At 43.9% G+C, this 25,326-nt stretch overlaps 1 protein-coding gene across 1 annotated transcript; it reads left to right on the top strand.

Annotated features, from left to right (window-relative positions):
• The first annotated feature begins 774 nt into the window (after nucleotides 1-774).
• LOC133066299 (pregnancy-associated glycoprotein 1-like) lies at nucleotides 775-9,487 on the top strand. The gene is made up of 9 exons (XM_061157244.1): nucleotides 775-827; nucleotides 1,897-2,047; nucleotides 3,026-3,143; nucleotides 3,243-3,361; nucleotides 4,554-4,747; nucleotides 5,676-5,792; nucleotides 7,325-7,454; nucleotides 7,542-7,640; nucleotides 9,338-9,487. Exons 1-9 carry the CDS (start codon nucleotides 775-777, stop codon nucleotides 9,485-9,487), a joined length of 1,131 nt encoding a protein of 376 aa, XP_061013227.1.
• The last annotated feature ends 15,839 nt before the right edge of the window (nucleotides 9,488-25,326 follow it).

Genomic DNA, 25,326 nt, shown 5'->3' on the forward strand with positions numbered 1-25,326 from the left:
CTCCTGGGGCCATGAGTTTATGAGATCTAGAATGCTGGCTCTCTTAAGATAAAAACTACTTTTGTCTTGATCAACTTTGACTTTGAAGCCTGTAACCCAGAACCCTGCACACAGTTCTTCCTTGTATGTTTGTTGGATGATATAAAATATCTTGTGGATGAATATGACATTTTTTTCCAGTACTGAAACCCATGCAATGGAAGTACTGCTCTGCCCTAAATCTTTCATGCAGACGGGCATCACAGGTACCCTGATCCCTGCCATTAGATCCACTACCTAAGGCCAGTTGTATGTCCCTGGGCTGTCCCTGAAGTCTTCACTTTGCCATTTGACAACTTATCCTTCTAGCAATCTCCTCTACAATGAATACAGCAATGCATATCTCATGAAGTGGCTAGGAAGATGACATGAAACCATGAATGTCAAGTATGGCCCCTAGTTACCATTTTCTTGATGTTCTTAGCAGATTTTTCTCCAAGTAGGCATGGTTATCGTCTCCTTAGATGCCCATGCAGATCAGTTAGATTTTCCAGCCAAGCTTCAAGTAAGTGATTACAGTTCAATTGTCTGTATTCTGAGAAGCTTCAAAGTCCACTCGCCAAGGACACTGATGAAGATAAAGATTTTATCGAAAGCTTTGTGTTTTTATCAGATCTATTAGTGGCGTAAAGGGGAAAATAGGGTAGGTCAGAGAATATATAACTAGGAACTCCCGGTCACCACTACATGCTAAGAACCCGAACTTCGCTGAGTACTTGGAGCCAGGAAAGTAGCATGAAGTGGCTTGTGCTCCTCGGGCTGGTGGCCTTCTCAGAGTGCATAGTCAAGTAAGTATGGGGACTGTAAGCTGCATCATCTTCCTTTCTCAGTTTTTTTCTTTTCACCTGATTATTCTTCCACCCATCAGGTTTAGATGGGAATGGAATATTTCCCTGACAGTCTTGAAATTCAGCCCTTACGTATTGATAAGTACCTTGCTTTAGGAAGTGTGGATCCCAAGGGTCTTGGTGTAGATTTGCATGGTTGCACAACTCTTGGGGTCAAGTCATGATCTACTGAAAGTGCAACTCCTTACAACTGTTCAGTGCACAGTCTATGCAGATGTCCTGTGGAATAGCACTTTTCTACATTTTATTCAACATGTCCTCTTTGTTCCCTGTCTACTTCAGTGTGTATATGTCTATGTCTGCATCTCTGTATCACTATCATTGACCTCTTCATCTCTTTCGAAGTTTCTGTGAGTGTATTTCTCTCTGTGTTGTTTTCCTTTAATTTTTCATTTGATTCATCCTTTCTTCTTGAGCCTCTGAATTTCCCTAACTTGTTCCCTATCTCCTGGATTCTTCTTTCAACTCCCTCTTCTCTTTCAACTTGGAGAAAGATACACCTTTTGATATACATATTTATATCTGACAAGCAGTGTGACCACAGCCAACTCAGTAATATCTTGCATTTCAAATTGCTCCCTTGTAAAAGAGCATAAGAGTCCCCCTTCCACCTCCTTCCTTGAGGTTTTATGAGAGGGAAACAGTGGGATGGCAACAGCAATGCTAATGGCTGTCATTGTTGAGACTTCCTGTTTATCAGGTACCTTATATCCATCACTTCACTTATCCCAAAGGTATTCTATTTGGAGTGTTTGTATTGCTACATTCCACCATTTTATGAGGGGGAGACTGAGACACCACATGGTAATATGGCTTATCCCAGCTTGCAGAACAGAACCTGTAATCAAACCTATGTCTTTGCCTTGGTATATGCATAAAATTCTGATAATAATGTGCCTCATAAAAATGATTAGAAAATACACAGGGCCATTACAATGACAGTTTTACCTGAACACTGACAGCTAATTTTAGCTTCTTCTTTGTTTTCTTTGTCAAATGCTCGGTAAAGAATACCTCTAATGAGAGTGAAGCTGATGAGAAAAACCTGCAGTGAGAAAAACATGCTGAACAATTTCCTGAAGGAACATGCTTACAGACTGTTCCAGACTTCTTCTCCTGGCCCAAATATAACTACTCACCCCCTGAGAAATATCAAGGATGTGAGTATTTTGGGAGGATGGTGCTCCACAGCGCCCCCTCGTGCTCTAGACTAGCACCAGGGCTCATCTGGAGGTCCCAGGTGGGATGTTGGGGTTGGGGTTCCTGCAGAAGGCAGAAACACTGGAACACAGGGACCCCACCCAGAGGAGAACACACTCTCATCCTCAACTGTTGATCTTTGTGACTGGGCCCAGCAATTACCAGGTGGCAGGTAAAGATCCATTTCTGTGTCAAAGATGTGTCATTAGTTTGAGGGAGTTTGTTCCTTCTGAAATAAATGAGTCAGTAAGTTACAGATGAAGAGGGAACTGTCACTGATCAAATGGTAGAACCAATGGCAAAACATTTGTGAATCTCCAAGAAGAGGAATTCAGTTTCCACAGAAGCAAGAACCACAGCCGTAAAAAGTTACTGAACCCGTATTCCGTGTAAGGCATAAGTATCTAACACTGCGGTTTCTGTTTTTACATTAGAGAAAGGGCTTATTTTGTCTTCAAGAATGCTCAACCGGCCTGAGAGATAGGTGTATTAGTAAATAGATATCAAATGATAGGGTCACCTCTGTGAGGTTGATTGAGTGTGGTCTGAGTTTAAAGGGAGTGGCTGAGGTTGATCAAGAAGGACGTCCTGGAGAAGGGGGTGCTAAGGCTTGGTTTGAAGAGACTACAGAGCTTCTCAAATGAAGGTACCAGGACTTCCCTGGGTGTCCAGTGGTCCTGGAGGTCCAGAGGTTATGCCTCTGTGCTTCCAATGTAGTAGGTAACACTTCAAGGCCTGGTCATAGGGTCAATATCCTGCATATCATGCAGCACAGGAAAAATATATCAAATGCAGGCACCTCTGTGACCAAAGTCAGTGAGCTGCATGGTGGTTAGAAAGTGATATTAAGAGATATGTGACATCCAGAGGGAGGCATGTGTGTGGGAATAGAGGGTAGCCAGTTCTGCCCTAACCTACTCACTATTTTTTCCCGCTAGATATTCTACCTGGGTAATATCACCATTGGAACACCCCCTCAGGAATTCCAGGTTGCCTTTGACACAGGCTCATCTGACTTGTGGGTGCCCTCCATCCTTTGCTCCAGCCGATTCTGTTGTGAGTACAGACACTCTGAACCTGGACCATCTTTCCATTGCCCTGCCACCCTATTTTGCACCCTTAGCACCTGACGACACTTATCTCTTGTGTCTGCAGCTTCACACGTTTTGTTCAGACATCGTGAGTCTTCCACCTTCCAGCCTACCGATACGGGATTCAGAATCGAATACACTGCTGGGAATATGAAGGGAGTTGTTGTTCATGACACCGTTCGGGTAAGAGTGTAACAAAAGCTGAGTCAGGACTGGCAATGAAGTGACCACTGCTTGCAAAACAGATGCAGGACCTTCTGGCAGGACCCTTCCTAACCTAACTCCCATAGATAATGGCCATCTTAGCCACGGGATCCTGTCCCTGGGGAGGCAGTGCCCGTGATGACACACGAGCACACAGATTAGCTAACCGAGAGTGGCTTGAGATGGGCACTTGCAGCTTCTCTGCCCATGAGCAGTTCAAGGTTCATTTTGCTGGGAGTGAGAAGAGGGGAAAGAAACACCCACTTCTATATTCTCAGACTGTTCCAGCACTTTCAGGTGATAACTCTTTTAGTCCTGCAACAACCCCACACAGTAGTTACTCTGTTTAACTCATGAAACGTATGAGGAAACAGGTGCAGACAGCAAGGGCCTTGCTGAGGACACACATGTGGTAAACAGTGGAGCTCGGCTGGCTTTTCAGGACTGAAGTTGCTGTGGGGTGTTTGGGGACAAGATAAAAGTGATCTGGGGACCCTCGGGGCAGTCAAGGGCTTCAGGTACCCAGACTGGGAAACTGGAGGCCTGAGAAGTTAGGGGCTCTGATAAATGAGTTCTCACTCGAGGGGGCCTTTGAGAGTCCAACAAAACTTATGGCCTGCCTCCCCCAAAGTACTTGAGTAGTTCCCCCCCTCTCTTTCTCTCTCAATCACACTCACACAAAGACACACATATCCCCAAAAGTCAATCCCCAGGCAGGAATTTCATAGATCCCTGCAAGCAAGATTGTGTTTTCAGCTTCTGTCTTCCTGGACAGATGCAGAATCCACAGTTCCTTACAGAGAATGCAGTCCATTCCTGTCATTAGGTCACAGTGATGCCAAAGAGAAGGCTATCTTGCTCTTGGCTCATTTTGTACACAAGGGGGCACCGATGGGTTCTGGTCTGACTTGGTTGCCCCACCTGTACAGAAGCCACGAGGCCAATTTGACTCACTCAGGTGGTGTTTTTCAGAGGGGCAGATGTTTTAAAATTCACAGCCTCTCACAAATGGAACCCAAATTCCCCTCCCAGTTTGGTCTAACTGACTGAGGTCCACCGAACACACAGGCAAGCCTCAGTTCTTCTCTAAGGATATAATGACAAAGCACCCCAGCTCAGTCCTAGCCCCACTTCATGTATCTGTGAGTGGGATCACTCTTCTCTCCCACAGATTGGGGACCTCGTAAGTACTGACCAGCCATTTATTCTAAGCATGAACAATTCCGGGTTTGAGGGAATGCCTTCTGATGGCGTCTTGGGCTTGAACTACCCCAACTTATCTCTCACTGGATGCATCCCCATCTTTGACAACCTGAAGAATCAAGGTGCCATTTCTGAGCCTGTTTTTGCCTTCTACCTGAGCAAGTAAGTCTGAGATGGACAATCCATTTTTCCAAATTTGCTATAATTTGCTTTCAGTTGTAGGAAATTTATAGAACACTTAATAAATAAGTATCTTGAGAGATAATATAATCCCAGATAACTATGGCCCCAGGGCCCTACCTGGCTTCACCACTGGCTTTTATAAATAATGTTTTATTGGAACATAAGCCTGCTCCTGGGCTTAAGATCAGTAACTTGATCTAGGGGGATGAGTGAGGAGGATGACTAATGGAAGGCAACAGGAATCAAGTTGGAAGGAAAGGCATTAGGATTTGCTTACGAATTTGGTAAGGAAGGAGAAGGATGGTGGGTATCTTTCCTTCTTCATCAGCATTTCAAAGCGAGCCCAGGGCCAACTACCCAATTTGCAAGAGCCAGTGAAAAATGAAAGTTTGGGACACAAAACAAAAGTGTGGGACCCCTTGTTCAAGAAATATTAGGCATTTCAACACAGGGAGAGCAGAGGTGGGGTCACTTCTGAGTGTGGGGCCCTTTGGACAGTAGAGGTCACAGGCCAGTGGAGCCAACTCTGAGTGACCTGATCCCACACCCTTAGCACTTGCAGGCCTTGATTTTCTTGAAAAAATGACAAAGTGGACAAGGGGAAAGCCAAAATGCTTCAGCACCCTGTCCTCTGAGGGTGTCTGAGCACTCATGTCACAGGAGGTCCCGGGTATCTTCAGAAGATATAGTGGGTGGAGCCCAGCCAGGTGACTCAGCTTCTAGCCTCCTATGTGCCACTCATTAGCCAGTAACTGACCTCAGTCTAGTTCTCAATCTCTCCTAGACTCAATTTCTGCATCTGTCGATGAGGACCTTATTAGGGCCTTGATGGATAGACAAGCACAGCTCTCAGACAGTGCTGTTGTTATCATCCTCCAAGGATTCCCCCACTGTCTTCTCTCTACAGAAGCAAGCCGGAGGGCAGTGTGGTGATGTTTGGCGGGGTGGATAAATCCTACTACCAGGGAGCACTCAACTGGGTACCACTGATCCAAGCGGATGACTGGCATGTACACATGGACCGGTAAGCCTCTCCTTCTGATGGTCAGCCCAAGGGAGGCTCCCAGTACTGTACATGGACACAGGCAGACACACACAAATGCATTCTCAGACAAATAGTCACGGAGATATATACACCACCCACAACGACACAGACAGACACACAGACACATGGAAAAAACAAGCAGACACATATAAACATACACAGAGACACATATAAACATGCATAGCTAGTCAGAGACACAGAAGCACACACACAGACACATACAAACACATATAAAAACAAACACACAAGCACATAGGTACACAAACAGCGCATGGATTCATAATCCCCAGGCCTCCTGACCAGGGCTCTGACCACGGTCCTCACAGGGTCCAGAGAGGTCTGTGCAGCTGGGAGAGCGCTGCACCCACTGACCTGTGAGGCGGGGAGCATGGTCAGAGGACTCTGCAGTGTGGTGAACAGGATCAGGGAGGATTTCCCCAGCCTGGACAGAGTTATAAGATGACCAACTGTCCAGGGCTACCTGGGACCAAGCAAGTTCTCAGTACAGATAAATGTCAGTTTAGAAACAGGGAAAGTCTTCAGAAAATGGGGAAAACTGGTCTCCTTATGGAGAAGCTACCCAGCAGTGGAGAGAGGTTGGCTGCAGTCTTAAGACATGAAAGCAACTAATAAAAAAGACACCCCACATCCCGGGGCACAGAGTGGGGCAGGGGCTATAACTGAGAAAATCATGAAGGTGGGATCCAGGAGTGACCTGAGGACAATAGCAATATCTGATAGGGTTCTGTGTGATACCCTCAGATAAAAGGTGACCTGTCCTTTGGAGTTTCTGTGGGCTAGTCATGTATTTCCTGGCCAGGGTCTCAGGGTCTGAGCTGATTGTAGGAGCAGTGCTGGGAGATACCCTCTCCCAGAGGAGCGCCTCTTTCCCCTACTATGAGAATCTGCTGCCCCTGTGAATCTCATCTTCACTCTGTGTTCGACCCATTATTTGATCCCCACAGGATACAGCTCTCTGGATGTTTCTTATTATTTTCACAGTCTTCATTCACTCATTGAACAGACAAACATTGGGCATCCACTGTGTGCTAGGCACTTTAGAGAGGCAATGAGAATAAAACTCGCCCTCACATCTAAGTAGGCAGATGCACAAAAATGACACCCACACTTAGTTACTTGTGACTTTGGTACATGCTAGACGTGAGGAAGGGTCTACAATGAGTGACCAAGAAAGGAAACTGATAAACACCGGCAGAAAGTCTTCCTCGAAAACAGTACAATTAAGCTGAAATCTGGAAGATGAGAAGAACTTTGCTAGTCAAAGGGCAGGGGACTCTTCTAGGAAGGAAAAGCAGCTTGTGTCAAGCTACAAAACATCCTGGTGTATTCAAGTAGTGCATTCAAGGATGTCAAGGGAGATGAAGTGTCAAGAGCAGATGAAGAGAGTCAGGGCAAGAGACAAAGGGCTGTTTAGGAGACAGTCGGGAATGGGGCGGCTCTGGGGAGACTCAGAGTGACCTTGATGCCCAATTTGTTCCACTGTCTCTCAGCATCTCCATTAGCAGCCGGGTTGTTGCTTGTAATGGCGGCTGTGAGGCCTTTGTGGACACTGGGACATCACTGATCCTTGGCCCAGGAAGACTGGTCGATAACATCCTGAGACTCTTCGGCGCCACCAAGGTGAAAGGTCATGCCCCACGGTCACTCCCAGTCTCCACACACATCAAGGATCTCCAGGGCCAACCTCTCTCCCTCTCTCTCTAACAGCACTATGTATCATGTTCTGTGGTCAATACCCTGCCCTCTATTGACTTCACCATCAACGGCATCAAATACCCACTGCCAGCTCAAGCCTACACCATGAAGGTGAGGGGGCAATACTGAGGGTTGGTTCTCATACTGGAGCTTGCAGGAACCCATGGGCTGCTGCTGGGAAGAGGGCGCCGTCTGCAGGCCATGTCACACCATTGCAGATGCTCTGAGCCTTGTGGCTGGGCCAGTGCCTCCCACAGAACAACTACCTGAGAGTAAAGGGCCGTCTGGGACACTGATCATCCTGAAATAAATGTGGAGACTCCACACCATGCTGGCATGGTGGGAGTCACAAGGCGAGGGGAACACTGAGGCCCTCAGTCCTCAGAGAGCTTCATTTCAGTCTGAAGCCTTAGGTGCATGAACATGAAAGTCAGTGCTAGCAGTCCCTGAAATAGGCCATGTTACAAGGAGAATGGCTGGGGACAATCCCAGTGTGATGTCCCATCATAAATTAACAGTCTCCCTTCCCTTCTCAAAGTTTTCCTGCTTTGGATGTTGAATTACATGGTCACCCTAGATCTCGGCTGCTTCTTCCCCTTGCTCTGGCCAGGTGTCCCCTTTGTGATTTGGGGTACCCGACCCCTACTCGGGTTAGGGATGTTGGATACTAAGGTGAATAAGGGTGCACAGCGACTGCTCACCCTGGCACAGGGAGGAGGCTTCATGTCAGCCCCCTGTGGGAGTACATAGCAGGCTGATGGGCTCAAAGAAGGCTTTGAGGAACAGGGGGAATTTCAGGAATTCTAAAACCACAAACTCATGGAGCCATATGGAGGGTTGCTTGGTTCTAGGCAACACTGCACTGGACTCAATGCAAATGGCATCCTAACGTGCTCTGCACTGGGGCACTCGGGACTTAACTAGGGGTGATGAGGGATACGGACTGACTGGTGGGAATGGGGAACCAAAGTACATTACCCAACCAAGCCTGGAGTGGCCAAAATGGGTGAGTGTGGGCTGAAGGAGGCTTCCCAGTGTTCCTGAGTTAAGTCTTCAAGAACATGTTGTGTGCACTCCTATATTTAAGATGGGTAACCAACAATGAATTACTTTGTAACAAAGGGAAATCGGCTCAGTTATATGACAGCCTGGATTGGAGGGGTATCTTTGGGACCAAGATACATAGCTACATACAATTGAGTCCATTTAGTGTCCTCCAGAAACTCAGAATATTGTTAATCAGCTATACTCCAATAAAAAATAGGTTTTTAATACAGTTTGGATTGTGGTGATGCCAGAGGAGGACCTGCACTCTTGGTAGAGAAAACAAGGAGCAGGAGTCAGAAGGAAAGAAACAGGGAGTGAGGAGAACAATGGACACTCTTGTTCTTTTCTAAAAATTGTACTGAAGTGTGGCTGATCTTCAGTGTCACCTTAAGTTCTGCTGCACAGCAATGTGACTCAATTATACACATAAAAATATATATATTCTTTTTCTTATTCTCTTTCATGTGGTTTATCACTGGATATTGAATGTAGTTCCTTACTCTCTACAGTAGGACTTTGTTGTTTATCATTCCACTATTTTCCCAACTCCCAGTCCTCCACTCACCACACCCTTCCTCATGGCAGCCGCATGTATGGGCCCTTTTTGGTTTTGGATGAACTCACACATCCCTGCTGCTCATAAAACCACTTGATTCTTACCAAAAGAGGGAAATAAAACAAAGAACGGTGCTGGGTCTGGATATTTGTGGGAGTCACATGTAAGGGCTCAGGCTGACTGATGTCTGTCTCTGACTCCCCAGGATTCTAGCAGCGACTGCTATATTGGCTTTAGAGAGAACCAAGCGAGTACATCTACAGAGACCTGGATCCTGGGTGACGTCTTCTTGAGGCTGTATTTCTCGGTCTTTGATCGAGGAAATGACAGGATTGGCCTGGCACAGGCAGTGTAAATGCTTGGAGTGATTCAGGAATCAGTAAGGCGACTCCTAACACACCCTCACTCTCACTTAGGGCACTCCTGCCCAGGATGCTGATGAACTGCATTTGGTGGTCTGCACACCCTGTTCTCAGTAAAGAACAAAGGGTTTCACTCATAGTGGTGCTGAAACAAATGGGTGCCTCTGTTTGTGTCTGGGAGTGAAAGTTCTAGGACCTAGCCTGAATCAAAATTGAGAGGAGCCCAACTCCAACTGGCTTCAAGGAAAAGGGAGACTCACTGAAATGATTCTGGGAATCCAGGACACAAGAATCAGAGCAAATACAAAGATCTCAGTGACTGGACCCAAGAAATCAGAAGTCATCAGTTCTCTCTTTCTCACCCTCGCTCTTTCCCTTTGCTCTTCTTTGGGGGTCTGAGCCTAACAACTTTCTTCTTAAGGCTTCTACACCTAGTGAGGGAGTCCAAGCTACCTGCCCTAGGGATTTATATCTGCAAGGCATCACGTAGTAAGGAAAGAAGCTCAGAGCTATCAGAGTTCAATGGTGTTTTCTGATTGACCCACCTCAGATCATCTGTACAGCCCCAGATAAGCCATCCTGGCAGGGCCATGAGGTCCTACGACTGGCTTTACATGGTCATTGGCCCTGACCCAGCAGCACACATGATTGTCAGTTTCTTCCAGAACTACATGCCTGAAGCTGGGGAAATGCAGCCCCAAGTATAGAAACTGGGGGATGGTCAAGGCCATGGAAGAGTTCCTGATGACCCACCAACTCCACCACCTCCTCATTCAGAGGAATTCTAAGGGCTAATGAAATAGACTCTTTTTGTCCCATCTCAGATGTTCCTATCACTGGGCTTCTCCTCCAGGGGAGTTTGGGTGAGGTAGTTCATGCAGAGCTGGTTCCCTCTTGTTCCTACACCCCAGTCACCAGCTCTCTGCCACATATGCCTGCTCTGTCCTTTCCAGTCCTACTCGGTAAGTGATGGCTCTAGTGGATCCCTGAGCCATCCCCATCCTCCAGGGACCAGAATACCCCTTCCTTGGCCTCCAGTGCTGCTGGGGAGAATGCAACACATATATTGGGGGACCCAGGGTACACAGAGCTTTCAGCCTTTCTGAGCTTCCTCCAAGGGTGGAGCTACAAACTCTTTGCTTGGAGCTGCCACAGTTAGGCAGTTTTGCAGGGGAAGCATCCATTATTTCCACCTGGAGGCCCTCATTAGTTGCCTCAGCTGAGACTGCAGGGGTCAGAGGTTGATTTCCTTTCAGATTGACTGGTTTGATATCCTTGTTGTATAAGGGAGTCTCAAGAATCTTTCGAAGCACCACAGTTCCAAAGCTCAGTTTTTTTGTTTGTTTGTTTGTTTGTTTTTTCCTTTCACCCTTTCTTATGGTCCAGATAGCACATCTACACATGATTACTGGAAAAATCATACTTTTGACAATACAGACCTCTGTAGAACAGTGACACTCTGCTTTTTAATATAACGTCCAATTTTTTCATAGCCTGTCTTCATTCCAAGGGGCAAGTGTGTTGCAATTATGTGGTTGCAGTCAAGGTCCATAGTGATTTTGGGGCCCAAGAAAATATTCTGCCACTGTTTCCACTTTTCCCTCATCTATATGCCTTGAAGTGGTGGGATTGGATGCCATGAATGTTGAGTATGTTTTTGTGAATAGTTTTTGAATGTTGAGTTTTAAGCCAATTTTTGAATCTCCTCTCCTCATCAAGAGGCTCTTTAGTTCTTTGCTTTCTGCCATTTTGGAGGTGTCATCTTCATATCTGTGGATGTTGATACTTCTCCCAGCAATCTTGATTCCAGCTTGGGATTTATGTAGCCCAGCATATTGAATGATGTATCTTACATAGAAGTTAAATAACAGGAGTGATAATGTACTCCTTGTCATGTTCCAGTCCCAATTTTAAATATTTCAGTGTTCCGTGTCTGATTCTAACTGCCACTTTTTGTCCTACATGCAGAATTTTCAGGAGACAGGTAAGGTGATACTCCCATTTCCTTAAGAATTTTCCACAGTTTGTTGTGGTCCACAAAATGAAAGCTTTAGCATGTCAGCGAAGCAGAGAGAAATGTTTTTCTGGGATGCCCTTGCTTTCTCTATGATCCAATGGATGTTGGCAATTTGATCTCTGGTTCCTCAAATCTGTTTGTACATTTGGAAGTTCTCAGTTCATGTACTGTTGACACTTAGCTTGAAGAATTTTGAGTTACCTTGCTAGCAAGTGAGATGAGCACAATTGCATGATAGGTTGAACGTTCTTTGAAATTGTCTTTCTTTTGGATTGGTTGAAAACTGACCTTTTCCTGCAGTATGGCCACTGCTGAGTTTTCGAAATTGCTGACATATTGAATGCAGCAGTTTTATAGCCTTATTCCTTAGGATGTTTTAAAGAGCTCAGCTGGAATTCCATCACCTCCACTAGCTTTGTTTGTAGTGATGCTTCCTAAGGCCCACTTGATGTCATACCCCAGTATATCTGGCTTTACAAGAGTGACACAAGCATCATCCCTATCCCCAATTTATGACCATTTATGTACAGTTCATCTCAGCATTCTTGCCACCTCCTCTTAATCTCATTTGCTTCTGGTAGGTCTTTGACTTTACCGTCCTTTATTGTGCCCATGTTTCCATGAAGTGTTCCTCTGGTAGCTCCAATTTTCCTGAAGAGTCCTATACTCTTTATAATTCTATTATTTTCCTCTAATTCTTGCACTGTTCATTTACGAACACTTTCTTATCTCTCTTTGCTTTTCTCTGGAGGTCTGCATTCCATTGGGTGTATCTTTCCCTTTCTCCTTTGCCTTTCACTTCTCTTATTTTCTCAGCTGTTTTTAAGACCTTCTCAGGCAACCACTTTTCCTTCTCATATTTGCTTTTCTTGGGGATGGTTTTGGTGACCACCTCCCGTACAATGTTACAAACTTCCATCCATAGTTCTGCAGGCTACCAGACCTAATCCCTTGAATCTATTTTTCATCTCCTCTATATAATCATAAGGGACTTGATTCAGGTCATAGCTGAATGTTCTAGAGGTTTTTTCTTATTTTCTTCAATTTAAGCCTGAATATTGCTTGCTTCTGCCCAAGCATTGGTGCCAGATCACCACCCACCACTCCCAGTGGGTGTGGAGCAAAAACACACAAATTGAGGACTGTTGCCCTGGGTTTTTGCTTGGCGATTAACGTGTATAGGTGTGTGAACTTGATCAAGTCCCTTAACCTCAGTTGTCTCATCTAGAAAATGGGCACCATGATGATAATTGCACCTTCTAGATTGCATGTGTGCCTGCTGAGAAAAAGTGGCACTGAGAGGGCTTTCTGGGTTCCTGAGTCTGGAACAAATATGAATTATCCTCCCACCTGGGGAGAAGGGAATCTACTGCTTAGAGGTTATGGCTGCCATCCCCAAGGCTAAATATTGACTCAAGCCAAATGACCTCTATTTCTGAACCATGACACAAAACTCTGAGTTGATGCTTCTGTTTTCTGGGCTCCAACAAGAGCTAATGACTACTGGCTCAGATTACTCCCTTCCCAGCCTTACCTGTCAGTCTTTCCTTGCCAATGACTTCTAGCCTGAAATTGCAGTGCACAGAGAGCTGTAAGGCTTTTGAGGTCTTGTCAGTTTCCCACATCTCCAGCATAGCAACAAGCAGCTCTTACGGCTACCTGTCATAGTAAAAACTATGGCATGCTGTACAGTCCCATCTCAGCCTGTTAAATGAAACTGTCCCCATTTGGCCCCTCATGTTGAAATTACCTACAGTTGCCATAGAAACCTTCCTATGCTTTCTGTTTAATGATGAAATATGTGTGGACCTCATCTAGTATTTTTTCCCAAGCATGATTCCAACCATGCAGTGAAGTAACCAGACATTGGGTCATCTAACTATCCACAGGAACTGACAAAAGCAAACCACCCATTGTGCATTTCTCGCTTGCCCCAAAACACCACTGAAGTAATCTGCTGCAACAAAAGGATACGTTCGCATGTACAGTCCAGAAGGGACACTTTTTCTGGATTCGTTTTCCACCTAGTGCAGAATGTTTACCACATGCTTTGCCTTCCAGCAGCTGGTCACCTGGTTTTTGCAGACTCAGCCCACTCTAGTTTCCTTCCACATCCCTCAGTAAAATCTAGAGCACAAACTCAGTCAAACCTCTCACTCCTGCAGAAAATAGGGTTTTTTTTTTTTCTTTTTAGAAAGCAATGGTTGGTAACACAGTCAATATCTTGTGTTCCTTTCCTTGGATTCAAGGAAATGCACCAGAGAATGGGAAGCCTAGCCTTCCACCAAAATATTTCTCCACTCCCACCAGGGCCAGAGGCTTCACTGGATCTTCTGTTCTTATTGGTATTATTCAGTTGCATAGTCATGTCTGACTCTTTGTTATTACATGTATGGCAACAGAAGAGACTTCCCTGTCTTTCACTATTTTTTGTAGTTTCCTCAAAAATTGTTTTCATTGTTTCTCCATATATGTGCCATGAAGTAATGGAACTGGATGCAATTATCCTTGTTTTTTCAACTCTATGTATCACATCAAAGCCATCCCCAAGAAAATGAAATGCAAAAAACAAAATGGTTGTCTGAGGATACCTTACAAATAACTTAAGAAAGAAGAGAAGCAAAAGTCAAAAGAGAAAAAAGGACATACCCTGTGAATGTAGAGTTCCAAAGAATAGCAGGAAGAGTTTCAAAAAGGCCTTCCTAAGTGACCAGTGCAAAGAAATAGAGGAAAACAATAGAATGTGAAAGATCAAAGATCTGCTCAAGAAAATTAGAGGTAGGGAGGGAACATTTCAAGCAAGATGGGCAGAATTAAAGCCAGAAATGTAATGGATCTAGCAGAAGCAGTCTATATTAAAAAGAGGTTGAAAGAATATGTAGAACCATACAAAAACATATTAATAACCCAGATAACCACGATGGTGTGATCACTCACTTAGGGCTAGACATCCTGAAATGTGAAGCAAGGGGGCCTTCAGAAGCATAACTATGAGCAAAGTTAGTGGAGGTGATGGAATTGCAGTTGAGCTATTTGAAATCCTAAGAGATGATGCTGTGAACGTGCTGCACTCAGTATGCCAGCAAATTTGCAAAACTCAGCAGTGGTCACAGGACTGGAAAGGTCCTCTTGATTGTAATCCCAAAGAAAGGCGATTTCAAAGAATGTTCAACTACCACACAGTTGCACTCATCTCACATGCTACCAAAGTAATTTCTTCAAGCAAGTCTTCAACAGTACATGAACTGTGAAATTCTATATTTTCAAGCTGGATTTAGAAAAGGTAGAGGAACCAGGGATCAAATTGCCAACATCCACTGGATCATAAAAAAAAAGCAAAATAATTCCAGAAATACACCTACATCTACTTTATTGGCCATGCAAAAGCCTTTGACTGTGGATCACAACAAACTGTGGAAAACTTGCAGAGATTGGAATACCAGACCATCTTACCTTCCTTCTGAGAAATCTGAATGCAGATCAAGAAGCAACAGATAGAACTGAACATGGAACAACTGGCTGGATCCAAATCAGGAAAGGTGTATGTAAACGATGTATATTGTTGAGAGAGTTAATTTCTAGGCAGATTGATAAGAAGTTCAGGGGTCTCCAAGGAGAGAGGGGTCTGGAATTCTCAAGGAGGAAGAAAGGACTTTTTTTGTCCCTCTACATTACTTAGGATTATATAACAATAATGTATTCCACTTGAGGACAGTCTCTGGAACAAAACCTTCTGGCTAATCATCTTATCTTAAGGTGTAAATTATGGGAGTAGGTCTACTGAGGTCTTTATAACCTCCAGACATTAATTCAATTCACTGTAATAACTAATGAGAGAGTATATAACTCCATGGATAACACTAGCAAGGGGGTACTCTTTCTGCCCCCTTCTGATGCCTATGTCAGTAGCTTTCTCTATCTCCATTATAGTTTAATAAAACTTTATTATACAAAAGCTCTGAGTGATCAAGCCTCATCTCAGGCACTGGATTGAATTCCGCTCCTCTGGAGGCCAAGAATCTGGGCATCTTTGCATGGTTCAGCAACAACCTTTCATCTTGGGGGGATTCTTCAGGACAAGGTAAGGATGCTTGGAGCTCTAGTTCCTTGTTCTCCTAGCAAACACGTTTTCTGCTGTACTTTACTAACTCTATGGTGTGCTTGTGTGAATGAATGACACACCCTGCACAAAGCACGTGTGGAGCCCAGCCCTGCGGTTCCGTGGCGACCTCACACGGCTTATGGCAGATACCTGTTGGGGGTTTATAATGACCTGTCAATGCCAAGAGGCACCCATGGCTCCTTTGGGGGACCCACCAGAAATGGGCAAAGCATTTGGACTAAACTCTCCTTTTCAGGCAAAAGTTTCAGTCTCTTTGAACATTTCAGAACTCCTGGGAATTAGAAGTACTAACCTAATTTGTCAGATCATAGACTGTCAAGGGACTTGTGGTCTATGCTATTACTGTGTACGATGACTTCAGTCCCAAACTTGGATTGGTAGTCAGGAAGCGCCTAGCCTTGCTAGGCATGGAAAGTTTGGAAGCTAGATGGAACTCCAGCTTCAAGAGCATCTCTGAGGTTAAAGGTTACTGAGACTGGAACTACAAGGGATCCCCCCCCACCCTTTGGTAATGCTGGCTCTTATTGGACCAGAGGAGACTCTTATACTGGTGTGGTGACGCTTAGGAGGCTCTTATATTGGTGTGGTGAGGCGTGGAAAGAAAATCTCAGTTTTACCTTTGTATCAGTCGTATTGTGGTCAGGAATTTACTCAGGGTTGTGCACAGGCACTCAGGTGACGAGAATGTTTTCCCCAGCAGTTTAGCCTGGGAGGCATTCTGGAAGGTTACTCTGATTTCACCCAGGCTGCATCAGAGGCAAGCAAGGTTTAAATGGTGAGGAGCTGGACGTCAGTCAGGGACACCATCAGGTCTACACCTCGTGCATCTCCACCCTATCTCGGTGGTAGAATCGGGAGGGACGAGTAGGTTGCCTGCATCGGTAAGGGCCCAACTAAGTCCGACCAGGAAAGAAAAGCTTTGGTGTAAAGTTTGTCTATACCCCCATCTAGAGCAGGCAGGGATGCCCCCGGTAGAAAGAGGGCGCTGGTCGCTTTTTCTTTTTTTCTCTCTTACAGATGGGAGCTAAGAATTCCAGCCTCACTACTTTGAAGTGTATCCTGAAAAACTGGAATAGATTTGATCCCCAGGGCTTAAAAAAGACACACCTGGTCTTCCTATGTGATACTGCATCCTGGTCTTCCTATGCGATACTGCATGGCCACAGTATCCATTGGAGAACAGCGAATGATGGCCGGTTGGAAGGTCTCTTAAGTATAATACTGTTTTACAATTAGACCAGTTCTGTAGAAAACAAGGAAAATGGGTAGAAGTAGCATATGGGTTGCCCTTTTTCTCTCTGTGAAATATGCCAGACTTAGGTTCTAAGGGTATAGATTTGGGTGTGAAACCTTCAGCTCCCTCCTGTCCTCCTACTTGGTTAGATGAGATGGAGGACAGGAGACAAAGAGATAAAGATAAGCAGGTTTCTCCAATCTATCCCTGGGACCATATGCACAGAGCAGCCAGAGAGACTGAGGAACAGCCACACATGCTGTTGCCTCTTCATGAAGCACCCACCAGGAGAAATAATCAGTCTATGAGAGTTAATAAGCCTTTTTCTTATAAAGAAATACAAAAAATCAAGAAGGATCTGGGAGACTATTTAGAGGACCCAGAAAAATATATTAGAGCTTTTAAAGGTGTTAGTATGCTTTATGACCTTACTTGGAAGGATGTGATGTATGCCTTGGGACAAACGTTGATTCCTGACTCAAAGACTTGAGTTTTGGGAAAACCGGTTGCTTATGGAGATGAAAGGTTTGGTGATGAATCAGTAGGGAAGAGGTAGGAAGAGATAACCGCCCTCCCCACTGGAAAATAGGTGGTCCCAACAACAGAAACAGACTGGGTCTACAACACAGCTAAACGGATGTTGGGATCAAGTAATTTTGTCAGATGAGTTCTTGAAGGACTCAGGCAGGCATGTGCTAAGACTTTCAGTTCAGTTCATTTCAATCACTCAGTCGTGTCTGACTACTTGCCACCACATGAATCACAGCATACCAGGCCTCCCTGTCCATCACCAACCCCCAAAGTTTACTCAAACTCATGTCCATCGAGTGGGTGATGCCATCCAGCCATCTCATCCTCTGTGGTCCCCTTCTCCTCCTGTCCCCAATACCTCCCAGCTTCAGGGTCCATTCCAATGAGTCAACTCTACCCATGATGAGGCCAAAATATTGGAATTTCAGCCTCAGCATCAGTCCTTCCAGTGAACACCCAGGACTGATCTCTTTTAGGATGGACTGGTTGGATCTCCTTGCAGCCCAAGGGACTCTCAAGAGTCTTCTCCAACACCATATTTCAAAAGCATCAATTTTGGGGCACTCAGCTTTCTTCACAGTCCAACTCTCACATCCATACATGACCACTGGAAAAATCATAGCCTTGACCAGACAGACCTTTGTTGGTAAAGTAATGTCTCTGCTTTTTAATATGCTGTCTAAGTTGGTCATAACTTTCCTTCCAAGGTGTAAGCGTCTTTTAATTTCATGACTGCAATCACCATCTGCAGTGATTCTTGGAGTCCCAAAGTTAATATATGACACTGTTTCCACTGTCTCCCCATCTATTTCCCATGAAGTGATGGGACAAGATGCCTTGATCTTAGTTTTCTGAATGCTCTGCTTTAAGCCAACATTTTCACTCTCCTTTCAATTTCATTAGGAGGCTTTTTAGTTCATCTACACTTTCTGCCATAAGGGTGGTGTCATCTGCATATCTGAGGTTATTGATATTTCTCCTGGCAATCTTCATCCCAGCTTGTGCTTCTTCTAGCCCGGCATTTCTCATGATGTACTCCGCATATAAATTAAATAAGCAGGGTGACAATATACAGCCTTGAGGTACTCCTTTCCCTATTGGGAACCAGTCTATTGTTCCATGTCCAGTTCTAACTGTTGCTTCCTGACCTGCATACAGGTTACTCAAGAGGCAGGTCACATGGTCTGGTATTCCCATCTCTTGAAGAATTTTCCACAGTTTATTGTGATCCACATAGTCGAAGGCTTTGATGTAGTCAATAAAGCAGAAATGAATGTTTTTCTGGAACGTTCTTCCTTTTTTTATGATTCAATGGAAGATGGAAATTTGATTTCTGGTCCCTCTGCCTTTTCTAAAACCAGATAGTACATCTGGAAGTTCACGGCTCATGCATTGATGAAGCCTGGCTTGGCCTTTAAACTATGGCAAATTAGCAGATATAGAACAGGAGGAGATGGAAAGTCCTGGTAAGTTCCTAGATAGACTGAGAGAAGCCTCTCGCAGATTCACTGAGATTGATCCCAAAATTGAAGAGGGACAAGTCATCTTAAAGGATAGATTTCTCACTCAATGGGCTCCAGATATCCTCCATAAGCTATTAAAAGGTGCGTATAGAACAAATCAATCTTTAGATACTCTGTTACAACTGGCTCAGACAGTCTATTATGGTAGGGAAAATGAGGAAACAAAAGAAAGGCAGAAAAGGACAAGGGAACAGGTGGAAGCCCTCGAAATGGCTATGAAAACCATTCTTAAACAGCCTGAGAAAAATGCCCAGAGGGATCTTGGTGAAAAGGGATGGGCTTCCTATTACTGTGGAAAGGAGGGGCACCTCAAGCGGGATTGCCCTCAGACATCCATGCCGCCCCGGGCTCCAAGTCAGGTCCGCAAGAGATCACACTGGAAGAAACGGCTCCCAGAGGCATGGGTTCAGGGGTCAGACTCTCAAGACAATCAGGACTGAATGTGCCCGCAGGTCCCCACAGAAGCTCCTTTCCTAATTACACCTGAGGAACCCCGGGCATTAATAACTGTGGGGGGGCCAATCCATTGATTTCCTTTTAGATACTGTGGCAACTTACTCCATTCTTAAAGAAGCTCCTAGCCCACTTTCTTACCGATCTGCTTCCGAAATGGGATCTCTGGACGACCCAAAAGATATTACTTCAGTTTTTTTGTAAGTTGTGAGTTACTCTGTGCTATTTTCAGAGGAGTTTCTGATTGTGCCAGAGTCTCCCTCACCACTTTTGGGGAGGGATATACTGAGCAAGGCCCATGCCTCTGTTTTCATGAATATGGAACCTTCCCTTTCTCTCCCTTGAATTGAACAAAATGTAAATCTTAGAGTATTGGCTCATGGAAAATCTGTGGGTCAAGCACAAAATACTATTCCTGTCATTGTCAAGCTCAAAGACCAACACTTATTTCCACATAAGCAGTATCCACTGAAACCTGAGGTTAAGGAAGGGTTAAAACCCATTACTGAGAATTTAAATGAACAAGAACTATTAATTTCCTGTAACAGTCCATGCAACGCTCCTATTTTTGGTATAAAGGAATAAAATAGTAAATGGAGACTAGTTCAATATTTACAAAGAATCAATGAGGCTGTAGTTCCTTTACACCCCGTGGTGCCTAATCTTACACACTATTGTCTGAAATTCCTGAACAACCCAAATATTTCTCAGTAATTTATTTAAAAAGTGCCTTCTATTCAGGGCCATTGGCAGAGGAAAGTCAATTTCTGTTTGCCTTTCAGGACCCTACACAGCCAGTTTCTCAGTTATCCTGGACAGTTTTGCCCCAGGGATTTCATGACAATCCTCACTTACTTGGAGGAAGTTTGTCACAGGATCTACAAAACTTTAATAGCTCCAAAGCAGTGGTGTTACAAAATGCAGATGACATTTTGCTCTGTGTTGAGACAGAGGAAGCTTGTTCATGAACCTCAGCAGGCTTCTTAAACTTTCTGGCAGGCTGTGGTTACAAGGCATCATGAAAGAATGCTCAGCTTTGTCAAAAATCTGTTAGATATCAGGGCTTAATCATATCAGAAGAGACTAGGGTCATAGGCCCTGAGAGAATTAAACCTATAATAAATCATCCCCTACCCATGACTTTAAGAGAATTGAGAGGTTTTTTGGGAATCACTAGCTACAGTCACTTATGGATTCCAGGTTATGGGGAACCTGTCCAGCCTTTATATAAACTTATAGCTGAAACTCAACAGACCCAAACTGAAAAACTGGCTTGGTCTCCAGATACTCAAAAGGCTTTTAAGGTTCTTCAGATTGCCCTCCTGCAAGCTCCTGCTCTGAGCTTGCCCACAGGGTCAGAATTTAATTTGTTTGTCACTGAAAGAAAAGCTGTGTCCTTGGGAGTTTTGACACAACCCTGAGGGCTTCACCAGCAACGTTTTGCTTATCTAAGCAGAGAATTAGATGTAATTTCACATGGGTGGCCACACTGCCTAAGATTAATTGGGGCAGTGGCTTTATTAGCACGTGAAGCTTTAAAAATAATTAATGGATGAAACCATACTATATTGACTTCTTATGATGTGAGTAGAATCTTAAATTCTAAGGTTAATATTTGGATGACAGACAGTAGGCTTCTTAAGTATCAGTCATTGTTGTTAGAAGGACCAGTAACTAAGCTTAAAGTGTGTGGAAATTTAAATCCTGCCACTCTCCTTCCTGAGAAGGAAAATGAAACACCTGATCATGATTGTTCCCAATTCCTAACTTTAAACTATGCAGCTCTGGAGGATCTAATTGATACTCCATTAGACACTCCTGACATGGAAATATTTACTGATGGCAGTTCTCTTGTTTGGGATAGAGAGTGTAAAGCAGGTTACACCATGGTGACTGCTGAACAGGTTTTAGAAGCAAAATCTCTCCCCCAGGGAACCAGTGCTCAGTTAGCGGAGCTTGTGGCTCAGACCCGAGTTCTAGAATAAAGCAAAGGGCAGCGGGTAAATGTCTACACTGATTCTAAGTATGCTTATTTATTTTACATACTCATGCTGCAATATGGAAAGAAAGACAGTTTAAAACAGCAATAAGAGAACTTATTAAACATTTCAGAGAGATCGAGAGACTTTTAACTGCTATATACTGTCCTGAAGAAGTAGCTGCTGTGCATTGCAAAGGACACAACAGGGATGGGAGTAAAGTAGGTGAAGGTAATCAGCTTGCTGACTGTCAAGCCAGAAAAGTGGCACTATATGAAGCCCCCTCACTTCAGATGCCTTTGATATTGACAGGTCCTGTGGAACAGGAAAAACCACAATATACTGAGGAAGAATTAGAAAGATATGAGAAAAGTGGAGCAAAGATTACTGATAAAGGATGGTTACTGTCTGAGGATGGATGGTTAATAATTCCTGAAAGTGCTCAATGGAAAATTCTTAAGGGTTTACACCAGAGTTTTCATTTGGGTGTAGAGAGTACTTACCAGATGGTTTCTCATTTCTTTGAAGGAAAAAATGCAATTAAAACTTTAAAGAACATTATCAAAAGGTGTGAGGTATTTCAGAAAAGTATCCCAAAGACTGAAAAGCTAGCAATATCTGGATTACGATGAAGTGGAAAGTATTCTGGAGAAGACTGGGAAGTTGATTTTACTCATATGCCAAAAGCTGAGGGATATTCTTGCTTACAAGTTTGGGTGGATACTTTTACTGGACGGATTGAGGCATTTCCATGTCGTAGTGAACAAGCTAAGGAGGTTATAAAGATTTTAATCCATGAAATTATCCCCAGGTTTGGACTGCCATGAGCCTTCAGTATGACAATGGCTCCACCTTTAAAGCTGCTGTAACTCAGGGGTGTCAAAAGTTCTAGGAATAGAGTATCACTTACACTGTTCCTGGAGACCCCAATCCTCAGAGAAGGTTGAAAAAGATACTGAAATCATCAAAAGACATCTGCACAAATTAACTCAAAGATGCAGGACAGTTGGATTAAAGTCCTACCCATAGCTTAATGAGGGCTCCATCTGCCCCCATAAAGGAGGGGCTGTCCCCTTTGAATGTATTTATGGAAGGCCTTTCTGACACACAGACATTGTTATAGACTCTGAAGCCTTGGAATTGACTAGTTATGTAACTCAGCTCTCAGTTTTTCAACAGGTATTAACAGAACTCCCAGGGATGACTCCTGACCCAGCCTCTGAGTCAAGCAAGCCTCTATTTGAGCCAGGAACAGAGGTCCTCATAAAAACATTGGGGCCTAGGGACCCATCCCTCGAGCGTCACTGGGAAGGCCCTTACCAGGTTATTCTCTCTTCTCCCACAGCAGTCAAAGTACCAGGAATTGATTCATGGGTACATCACACTCGAGTTACGAGGTGGCACCCTGACCAGAACTAAGTGACTTCATTTTATGTCTTTACTTTCTATGCTCTGAATTTGTACTTTTCAGATGGGCCTGATAATCTATGTGAGCCTAATTATGCTGACTCCAAAAATCCTGAGTCTGCCATTTGATCCTCAAGACAATGCCTTCCTGTCCTGGGCTCACTCCTATGCAGCATTTCACAATCAGTCTAACAGCTGTGTCTGTGGAGCACTCCCCTCCTCATCAGTGGAAGGCTTCCCATGGTGGACATCTCCACTTTAAGGAAATTCTTTCTCCAAGTCTGCTAATACCTTCAACAGCAATCATATGTGATGCCTCTTCTTCATCTGAAGACATCTAACAACCCTAAAATGGACGGGTGCCACATGTTGTACTTTAACAATGGATATAATGTGACTTTTAATTTTGATTATACATTGTCTCAGTTCAATGACGAATTTGCTACATATAAGGCAAATAGGTCTAAATCTAATGGTTTTTTACCTGATGTCTATCAAATGTGGAATGAGGTTAAAGGTTAACTCCTGAAAAAGGATGTCTAATATCTACTGCCCCTATATGCTGGAACAAATAGAGCCATCCCCAGAAGTTATTCAGCATATTAAGTATAGTGATTGGAAACATTTGGGATTTTTGCCTCAGGAAATATGCAATATAATCATTCCTTTGTTTTCCAACCTGAATTCAGATCCTCCCTTTGGCCAGGCACTGATTAGGACTGGATATCTCAGTCACGCTGGCTTGCTCCAATCGGGACTTATTGGATATGTGGCTCTTACCTATGGGCATGGCTTCCCCCTGGTTAGATAGGGAGATGCACCCTAGGTCTAGCCTTTACTCACGGCTTTATACTTTCAGAGCTTCCGGAAAAGCCTGCTAATTTACCCCACCTTAAAAGCCGGTGGGCAAGGTCTGTATTTCACTGGTATGATTATTTGGCTGCAGTGTCTGTTCCCTCTTTGGGAACTACAGATGTTATGCTATGAGTGGATGCTTTGACTAATTTTACTCAGCAGGCATTACAAGATTCTCAAAAAGCTATTTCAGCACTTAATGCTGAACAAGCACAAATTAGAAAGGTGGTTTTACAAAACAGATTAGCTTTAGCTATTCTGCCAGTTGTGCAAGGATGAACTTGTGCCATTATTCATACCCAACGCTGTACTTATATACCTGATATGAGCACTGATGTCACTCATTTTACTAAACGCATGACCACGATGATTGGGGCTATGGAGACTCTTGAAGCCTCAATTGCCTCACTTTGGGAGACAGTAACTAGTTCCCCATGGTGGAAAACGATCTTAATGACAATAATTCTGATTGTTCTATTTTTGCTGTTTGTTCCCTGCATTGTTAACTACATAATTGGATTTGTTTCTATTCAAATGAAATCTTTCAAGTTACAAATGGTTGTCCGATCTCCTATCAGTGCCACAGCCTCCTCCAAATATTACTTGGGGTCCCTGGATCAGAGACCCTCACTATGAGGGTTAAGAGAATATATTGCCTTAACAATTTAGGGACCACGCCTCTAAACAGCAAGAAGTTATTATGGAATGAAAATAAAAGCCCTTACCCTTCGCAACATTATTCTCCTAACAGAAAAGGGGGAAGTGAGAGAGTTAATTCCTAGGCAGATTGATAAGAGGTCCAGGGTTCCCCAAGGAGAAAGGGGCCTTGAATTCTCAAGGAGGAAGAAAAGGAAACTTTTCCTTGTCCCTCTACATTGCTTAGGATTATATAACAATAATGTATGCTGCTTGAGGAGAGTCTCTGGACAAAATAACCTTCTGGTTAACCCTGTTATCTTAAGATGTAATTTATGGCAGTAGGTCTAGTGAGGTGTTTACAACCTTCAGACATTCTTATGATTCACTGTAATAAATAATTAGAGAGTATATAACTCCATGGCTAACACTAGCAAGTGGGTACTCTTTCTGCCCCCTTCTGATGCTTATGTCAGTAGTTTTCTCTATCTCCTTTATACTGTAACAAAACTTTATTACACAAAAGCTCTGCATGAAGAAGCCTCATCTCTGTCCCTGGATTGAATTTTCCTCCAGAGGCCAAGAATCCCGACATTTTTGAGTGGTTCAGCAACAGCGTTTCATTGTCACCTTGCTTATTTAAATTATATGCTGAATACATCATGCAAAATGCCCAACTGGATGAAGCACAAGTTGAAATATCGATTGCTGGGAGAAATATCAATAACCTCAGATATCCAGAAGACATGACCATAATGGCAGAAAGTGAAGAGGAACTAAAGAGTCACTTGATAAAAGTGAAAGAGGAGAGTGAAACACCAGGCTTAAACTCCACATTCAGAAAATGAAGATCATGGCATTTGGTCTCATCACTTCATAGCAAATTGATGGGGAAACAATGGAAACAGTGAGAGAATTTATTTAGGGCGGGGGCTCCAAAATCATTGCAGATGGTTACTGCAGCCATGAAATTAAAAGATGCTTGCTCATTTGAAGAAAAGCTACGACAAACCTAGACAAAATTTTTAAAAGAAGAGACATTACTTTGCTAAAAAAAATTCAGTATAATCAAAG

The sequence above is a fragment of the Dama dama genome, chromosome 2 (assembly GCF_033118175.1).
Source record: "Dama dama isolate Ldn47 chromosome 2, ASM3311817v1, whole genome shotgun sequence".
Taxonomy (NCBI): domain Eukaryota; kingdom Metazoa; phylum Chordata; class Mammalia; order Artiodactyla; family Cervidae; genus Dama; species Dama dama.

Excerpts from the sequence above, each read along its gene's own strand:
- LOC133066299 (XM_061157244.1), top strand. The coding sequence starts at position 775 with ATGAAGTGGCTTGTGCTCCTCGGGCTGGTGGCCTTCTCAGAGTGCATA. Across the intron at positions 828-1,896 it reads TTCTCAGAGTGCATAGTCAA|AATACCTCTAATGAGAGTGA; the intron begins GTAAGTATGGGG and ends TGCTCGGTAAAG. Across the intron at positions 4,748-5,675 it reads TTTGCCTTCTACCTGAGCAA|AAGCAAGCCGGAGGGCAGTG; the intron begins GTAAGTCTGAGA and ends TTCTCTCTACAG.